The sequence below is a fragment of the Pinus tabuliformis genome, chromosome 6 (assembly GCF_031772625.1).
Source record: "Pinus tabuliformis cultivar Carrire ecotype Pingquan chromosome 6, CPIR1, whole genome shotgun sequence".
In the NCBI taxonomy this organism is placed as follows: domain Eukaryota; kingdom Viridiplantae; phylum Streptophyta; class Pinopsida; order Pinales; family Pinaceae; genus Pinus; species Pinus tabuliformis.
Genome location: NC_142292.1, coordinates 1,955,096,734 through 1,955,105,501, shown reverse-complemented (window position 1 = coordinate 1,955,105,501; position 8,768 = coordinate 1,955,096,734). Strand labels below are relative to the sequence as shown.

The 8,768-nt window shown below is 34.0% G+C and overlaps 1 protein-coding gene across 1 annotated transcript; it reads right to left on the bottom strand.

Annotated features, from left to right (window-relative positions):
• Positions 1-4,947: 4,947 nt before the first annotated feature.
• Positions 4,948-6,664, bottom strand: LOC149266992 (uncharacterized). The gene is made up of 4 exons (XM_089397785.1): positions 6,026-6,664; positions 5,620-5,712; positions 5,446-5,522; positions 4,948-5,300 (listed from the first exon to the last, which is right to left on the bottom strand). The coding sequence occupies exons 1-4, from the start codon at positions 6,662-6,664 to the stop codon at positions 5,177-5,179; spliced, it is 933 nt and encodes a 310-aa protein (XP_089253911.1). The 3' UTR covers positions 4,948-5,176.
• Positions 6,665-8,768: the final 2,104 nt, after the last annotated feature.

Genomic DNA, 8,768 nt, shown 5'->3' with positions numbered 1-8,768 from the left:
ACATCTACTAATATGTCGTGGCAACAAATCGAAGCGAAACACATTAAACGCACTCAATAATTGATGTTGATATTGCTTTCAATCACTTAAAAGTAACTGGAAGGTTAACATAAAATGTCACCACTTTACCATGTGTATTCTTGTGATCTCGGCATTCGATATTATTAAATGCTCCACACCCCTAAACAAAATAGTGCTTTGAAATATTGTGGGAGTATTGTTGTGTGGAGAGATTCATTGTGCAGAATTACTACGCACCTCTGCACAATGAAAACCTCCGTACAACGCATTGAACAAAACAACAAATTAACACATGAGGAAAACTATTTTGGTTTCATTGTAGTCCTCAGCCTATGTGGTCCTCAGCCCATATAGGGAATGTTATCGCCCCACTGACTGCGGTCGAAACAGGTCAAAATGCAAGGGGCCAAACTGAAACTTAGTTCACTGCGTTTGGGAATCCATTGAATTGTCATTTTCAACTTATACATTTCCTTAATGCTTTATACATTATACCTATAACAATTTATGTTACTCTCGAAAAACAATAGTTGCAGGGACCGTTTTGTCATGTTGAAGGGATAGTTTTGTTAATTAGCCATTTAGTAATCAGAAATAAGAAATTACCCAACATTAACTAAACCTTTTATAGGTTACATATCTAGCTAGCACTACATAGGCCTTAACCATGTTTGACAAATCCATTAATTGAAAAACAATGGTAAGAGTCACTTAAGTGTGATGTTTGTTTATGAATTTTGATATCGTTGGAAGTGAATTTAGATGTGTTATTTTTTTTTTGACAGATATGAAAAAGCCATACTTTTCGGAACAAACTCCCATGGCCCTAAAATTTGTTGGATTCAACTCAGCTATTGATTTCTTCCCATTATCAAGTATCCCATGTTTTTACGTGTAAACAACACACTTTACTTCTTTGGTTGGTTGTACAAATTAGTCAGCGTTGAGAAATGGTGAAAGAGTTCACATATGTTTCGTATTTGCAAACCTCTTGCTTCAGTGATGATCTCTTGGAAAAAAAAACAAACCTCTAATTCTTAAATTCAAATTATTATATGAATAAGCACTACAACAACTCTACAGCGGATATTGTCTAAACAATATCCGCCCGTTGTGGTGGGTATTGGCGTTCGTGGAAGAAATTGCGATGACTTATCTACCTCCCCATTCTTTATATATTTAAAAAATTATCAGATTCCAGAGAGAAATGTTGTCGACATTGGATTCTCCTCCTACCTTGAAAGGTACAATTCAATTTTCTACCGTATCATTGTTCTCCCTCCTGTCTCACAGTTTTATAGTCCATCGTATAGGTTGATCCTTCGAAGGGAGTACTGGACAAGCTATGGGAAGAAGCTCGAATGCGGTTTTTTATGCATCTACAACATTACCACGGTCTAGATCCAATTGTGGAATGCGTAGGTTTCTATTCAGAAACAAATCTAGGACATCAACAAAAGCCTTATGCAGCTTGATTGGAGACAAACAAACTGCCATTGCTTCTTCTATAATGGTTCATCTGATGAGCTCTGTACAGTACGCAACAATGACTTCTGTATTAAGTGCAATTGGTATTTTGCAGTCGTTCCAATTGGTAGGCGTACAACATCAGAGGTGATAAGAATTTGGAACAACTCAATCAAAGTGGATTCCAAATTACATGGAGTGTACCTCACTCTTGCCTTGATAGGTGTGTGGAGCTCACATGAAAATCTCTACATAAGTAAAGCTCTGCATTCTTATCCTTTTCCTCTGAATTTCAACATGCTTTAAACTAACTATGTTAATGTGAAATAGTGATGATGAATAGTAGCAATGTCAGGGATAACAAGATTAGTAGTGTAAGTGTCAAGCATTCACTTATGAAATAATCACTCAAAAAATTAGTTTTGTCTTGACTTCCACCAGGGGAATTATGTCCCATCAAAACTGGTTGAGGCAATGGAAAAATTAAAAAAAAAATTAGTTTTTTTTTTCTTCTACCAGAGAAATTATATCCCATCAAAACTGGTTGAGACAATAAAAAAAAAATGAAAAAAAAAAAAAAAAAAAATTACTAAAAAATTAGAAAATTATTTTTGAAATTATGAAAAAATAGTAAAAGTCAATTCACTTTGACCCTGAGAAGAAAGAAAAGCTATAATGGCCTATAATCTCATAACATATTATTGATGCATATTGACCAATCACTCATACATATGGATTTGATATGTAAGTAAGTCATCTATTCTAATTTCAGTGACATGGACCTTATCTCCTAGAAAAGGTGGTCTGGGTGGGCAAGATGTCGTATGAAAATAATTATGTTATTGGCACTCTCAACAAATTACACTTATCATTTTCTTTATCCTAAGGAGAGTTAACACGAAGCCTTTGGAATTCGCTAATTTAAAAGAAAATTGACATGGATACCCATAATTTGCGAAGAAAATAGAAAGGAACCTTCCTGAGGGAGTTTTATTAAATATCATAAGTGGCATATTCATCCAATTCTCTTTCTATGGATGGGTTAGTGTACCCATTTATGCAAAGTTTTTCCTTCTCTCAGATTGGTTGGTTCTCAATTCAATAAAGAATTAAAAACTCATCTATTTTATTATATATAGTTATTTTATTTTTTTATTATTAATTTTCATCTCGTATAAGTATTTTTCTTCTTATCTCTATATTTATGTCAGCAAGTGTATCTATTTTGAAATAGTTTTTCTAAAATTTTAATTTAATTATCAATAATTATTATGTAGATGATAGGGATATAACCACCATAAAATAGCATAAAATAGTTACAGATCAAAGTTTGAGATTTATCTCCAAAGTAAGTATTCCTTTTCTGCACTTTTAATTAAAATAATTAACTAAAAAAATGGCATATGAACAACTGGGATATAAATGAATTATGGTCTTTTAAGAACATGGTATTGAGATTTATCTTCCAGTAAGTATTCCTTTCTGCACTTTTAATTAAAATAATTAACTCAAAAAATGGCATATGAACAACTGTAATATAAATGAATTATGGTATTTTAGGAACATGGTATTGATTAACGATGGTCAATCTCCATGGTTCATAATCTTATTACATGTTTTTTATAAAATGTATACATGTTTTGCTCATATATTAATGATTTTTATAATTACTAATAATAAGAACAATAATTTAAAATATATTTTGTTATTTTGTTTATTTTTATGATTCTTTCAATATTAGCAATGTGAAATATATGATAAAAAATTATTTTTATGCTTACCATGGTTTCATTTTTATGGATGTTTCCCAACCATTTAATTTATATGGTCCTGCTAGTTCAATATATTATATAATTGGCTAGCTAAACCATTTAATTTATATGGTCATGCTAGTTCAATATATTATATAATTGGCTAGAGCCTTGGCTAGTAGAAACAAAAATGTTATTAGGCATAATGGCCACATAAAGTTCAATATATTATATAATTGGCTAGCCAAACCATTTAATTTATATGGTCGTGCTAGTTCAATATATTATATAATTGGCTAGAGCCTTGGCAAGTAAAAATAAAAATGTTATTAGACATAATAGCCACATAAAAACCAGATAAATTAATGTTATTAAGCTTGTTAATTAACTTTCTAAATTCATATAAATATTAACTTATTTCCATATATGCATCTTGTGAGAGATCAAGTCTTGATCCATAGTAGTAGAATAAAAGATATGTATATACAATAACAAAAAAAAATTAAAAGCTATATAAAACTATTTAACTTATCAAATATAAAATTGAAATTTGAAATAAAAATCATCTATAAATTGGAGTTCATGCATAATTGACATTAAGTGTCAATAATGTCAACTAATCTAAGTGTCAATAATGTCAACTTATCTTTTTTGTGTCAATAATGTCAACTAATCTAAGTGTTAGTGATGTCAACTAATTTCTTTTGCTTTACTTTATCTAGATATCACCTAATCAATAATAATATATTTATAATTAGAAAAATGAATAAAAAAATACATATAAATGACAAAACAAAAAAATAAAAGATTAATATTTTTCTTTTTACTTTTAAATTTCTATACAAAAATATCCTCACACATTAGGTTAATTATATGCCTTTTATTCATCAATAAACCAAAATAAAAACCTACTTCATAAAACATCTCTATTAAAAAAAAAAATTTCTTTCTAAACTATCACACTCAATCCTCCTCATGAAAAAGAGCTTGATGCATATTCTCATTACAATAAAATAGAAAAACTACTCTATGCACCTCACTCTATTAATAATTTTTCCTTGCATATCCAAAGCTAATCTTATGGTAAAAAAGATAGGAGGGTATGAGAGCTTGTTACCATCAAAAACCAAGTCATTAACTATAACTACTTAGTTTTTAACTGAGTCATTAAATGTAATGACAATAATGTAAATATTTTTAACTTAATCAATTTTTTGTTAAATGAAATTTCGTAAGTATTAAATTAGACAATAACATATACCAATTATATATATATATATTTGAAATTTTTATATAAAAATTAAATTACACATCTAATGAAAACTACACTACAGTCCATACAAACCAATTATTGTATATCTCATAAATAAAACCTTCCTAAAAAAATTTATTAAATAAAATTTTGGAAGTATTAAATCAGACAATAACATTACCAATTTTATACTCTTATATATATATATATATATATATATATAATTCAAAATTTTATAAAAAAATTGAATTACAAACCTAATGAAAACTACACTACAGTCCATACAAATCAATTATTCTATATCTCATAAATAAAACCCATCAAAATATCGAAAGTGTTTAATCGTAATTATCTTCAACAAAAGTTAAAAGGTTGTTGACAAAGAAATGGATGGACATTATAGTTCTGCAACAAAAGTTAAATGGTTGTTGACAAAGAAATGGATGGACATTATAGTTAACTCTAACAATAATACTATTATTAATCTAATACATGTTCCAGATAAAGACTAATCAGGTGATGAAACCTTTGCAACAGATCTCAATATACTATTGTAGATGCAACACGCATTACAGAGGAGAGATGCTGATGAATATGTCATCGCGCAGGCAGAACAAAGTCAAACCCTACACCTATGGGCATTATTGGCATCGTTGTCATCATTCATTTTCAGGATCCCCATGCTTTACGTTTGATTATCTGATTGGAGAAACTCGAGTATCGTTTGGTTCAACTCCTTTGGTTTCTCCAAAGGAGGAACATGCCCACACTCTTTTATCACCACAAGCTTACCCTTCTCTCCAATATGCCTGCAAATATCAGAAAGACGAAACTTAACTTCGGAGAATATAATACTGAATGTGAAACTTAACTTCGGAGAATATAATACTGAATGTGAGGAACTGGCTTCTTCTAGATTAAGAAAATCAATTATTTGGGTACGGACCTTGTTACCTTTGTAAAGCATAGGCCTCTTCCGCCTCTTCCAACCTGAAAAATCGATCCTTCTCGCCCCACACTATTAGAACGTCCTGTCAGATTTTAAGAAATTAAACGACAAGGAATACTTTCAAAATATTCGGAGTCTTTGTGAGATTATCGAATATAGTACCTGGCTAAGAAACCAACCTGGTTTATTTTTGGCAGTGCCTCCAAATTATTCGAACCAATGACTATCGCATCCGCTAGCTGCAACCTTTGCTCTCTGTTTGTTTCCATAACCTAATTCGGAGAATTCAAATTGAAATACAGCCACTTAGATAATATTTCAGGATAACATTTCCTGGAATCTCTTAATTTAAGTAGATGGTGGATTTTTGGAATATTTAAGAAAAAATGGAATTTCTGGATTTAAGGAGATTATAGATTTTTGGAATATTCAAGAATTTGATGAATATGATTTAATATGAACTATATAATTAGATTCTAAAATATTCCAAAAATCTAATTCTAAAATATTCCCCTAATATGCAATCCACTAAAAAATACCTAACTATCCTAATAAACCTTAAACCTTATTTTGTTTTATATATACCTGATATAAGTCTTCGTATATGAAAGCAGGAAGCCATGGGAACTTGTAAAAATCGACATTCAAGGACATCTTCAAGCCTTTGGCGTCGATGGGAACAAGGAAGTCTTTAGTGTCGTCGGAGTCGTACTCTTTCAGAAGAGAATCGTAGGTCGACGGCGTCATGCAAATTGCAGAGCTAACGATCACCAGGCGGCGGACAATGTCAGGGTATTTGTGCGCCATCCAGAAGCCAACGAAGCCGCCGTAGCTATGCCCGACCACGATCACGCTCTCCACTCCGAGACATTGGAGCATACTCTTGAGGCACTCCGCTTGGAAAATCTCAGTCTGCTCAGGGCTCGTTGTTGTGGATTCACCGAAGAATATGAGATCGGGGATGAGGAGATCGAAATGCTTCCCCAGAGTGCAAATTTGGTCATCCCACCCTGTAAGGCCATCGGCACCGAATCCGTGAATTATAAGGAGAACCGGCCGTTGTTGTTTCTCTCCATGTGGGTTTTTAGTCTGCAATACCCAGCAATGAAGATCGGTGCCATTGTTCAACTGGATCTTCCTCGGCTCGAGGCCCTTTGAGATCCAGCGAGCTCGCTTCCGCTTTTTGACAAATTCCACAATACTGAATCCAAACAGTCCTCTCATTTCGACTGCCAATCGTGTTGGGTATTTTTAAATGGAGAAAATACCAAAAACCAATTAAATATTCACCACAGAGACGATGCTCTGTTTACTCTGTCCAAGATCTTTTGACAGGGAACCTCTTAAAACCAAAATGACTCAGATGACACCATTACACAGTCACAAAGCATTTCTATTAATTAAAAACAAACATTCTGTTACATATTTCTTCCTCTGTGCAAAGAGGGAATCAAAAAAAACTCTGCTACTCTCACAGATTTTTCACTGCTGTGGAGATTACATAAACATCATGGTGTTCCTCTGTTCTTCAATGGGAAGAGGAAAACATTACATCCTTGTTTTTATATCGCACTGCTGTGCATTTACAAAAATCACACTACTGTGCGCAGGCACCATACCCATTACATTCTTTTCCCTTGCTCTCTCTTGCGCATACCGTGCGCAGCCTCAATGCACATTACATAAAAAACATGCCATATTTTTTTGACTTACGTAACGATATATAAAACTTATATAAAAAAACTATGTGCCCATAACTATATTAAAGGCATGCCCATAACGATATTAAAAGCATCCACCTAATCTACGTAAAAACATTAAAACTATAACTTTTCTTCCGCGGCGGTCAACGAAACAAAACGACAAAAAAAATTCATTTGACGCGGGCGGGGTCAGCTGACGTCACTTCGATGCCACGTGTCGCCACCCCATTCGTCGGGCCCAGTCGTTAAAGTCCGCGCAGCTTCGCGCAGATCCGAGCCACCAAACTCGATCCAACGCAATTCGCTTGCCAAGGTCACGCAAACAAAACTACCTTTAGCGTCTGGGGAGAGCGGTTTTCGGCGTCGTACTAAGGACGCGTGGCGGAGTGTGATTGTGTTCGGAGCCTCCGCTACGGATACCACCTTTGGTGAATGGCGGTGCGGGGAGACCGGGGTTGTTTTCAAAAACCGTCGCGCGCTGTTTTAAAATTAGAATTTAACACTCCCCTTTAATTTTAACAGCCGCGCGTTCGGTCATTCCCAAACACTTTCTCAAAAATTCAAAACTCTTCTGAACCAGTGGCTTTGTCAAGATGTCTGCAGCCTGTTCCTGGGTCCTGCAATGTTCGAGGACAATTTCTCCATTGTTCACTAATTCTCTGATATAGTGAAACCTTGTATCGATGTGTTTCGTTCTCTTATGAAACACTGAATTCTTTGACAAAGCAATAGCTGAGCTATTGTCACAAAAGACCACTGTTGCTTTTGCCTGCTCTTGGCCTAAGCTTCTCAACATCCTTCTCATCCAAACTGCCTGACATGCTGCTGCTGTCGCTGCCACATATTCAGCCTCTGCTGTAGATAATGCTACAATGGACTGCTTCTTAGAAGCCCATGAAATGGCTACTGAACCCATATTAAAAACATAACCGGAAGTGCTCTTCCGATCATCTACACTTCCAGCCCAATCGCTATCTGTGTACCCAACCAAATCTGAATGTTCTGAGGCATGATATAGAATTCCAAACATTTTGGTACCTTTAACATACCTCAAAATTCTCTTTGTTGCCTGCCAATGTGCCTCCTTTGGCCTCTCCATGAATCTGGAAATTAAAATAACAGCAAACATAATGTCAGGCCTAGTTGCTGTTAAATACATAAAGCTACCAACAATACTCTTGTACAAACTAGGATCAAAATCCTTGCTGTTGTCCTCTCTGCTGAGCTTTAATCCCATCACTGTGGGAGTGATTGCTGCCTTGCACTCTTGCATGTTAAATCTGCCCAAAACTTGATTTACATATCTAGCTTGAGATATAAAAATTCCTTTTTCATTTTGATCTACTTCTATGCCTAAGAAGTATCTCAACAAACCCATGTCAGTCATTTCAAATTCATCCTTCATGACTGATTTAAAATTCTCAATAAGATAAATATCATTTCCAGTGAAAATAACATCATCTACATACAAGACAACAATTAAAATTTTACCATCCTTTTCCTTGATGTAGACTGTGGGTTCTCCTTCACATTTGTCAAATTCATTATCCAATAGATATGAATCTATCCTACTGTACCATGCTCTTGGCGCTTGCTTCAGCCCATAAAGAGCTTTCTTCAATTTG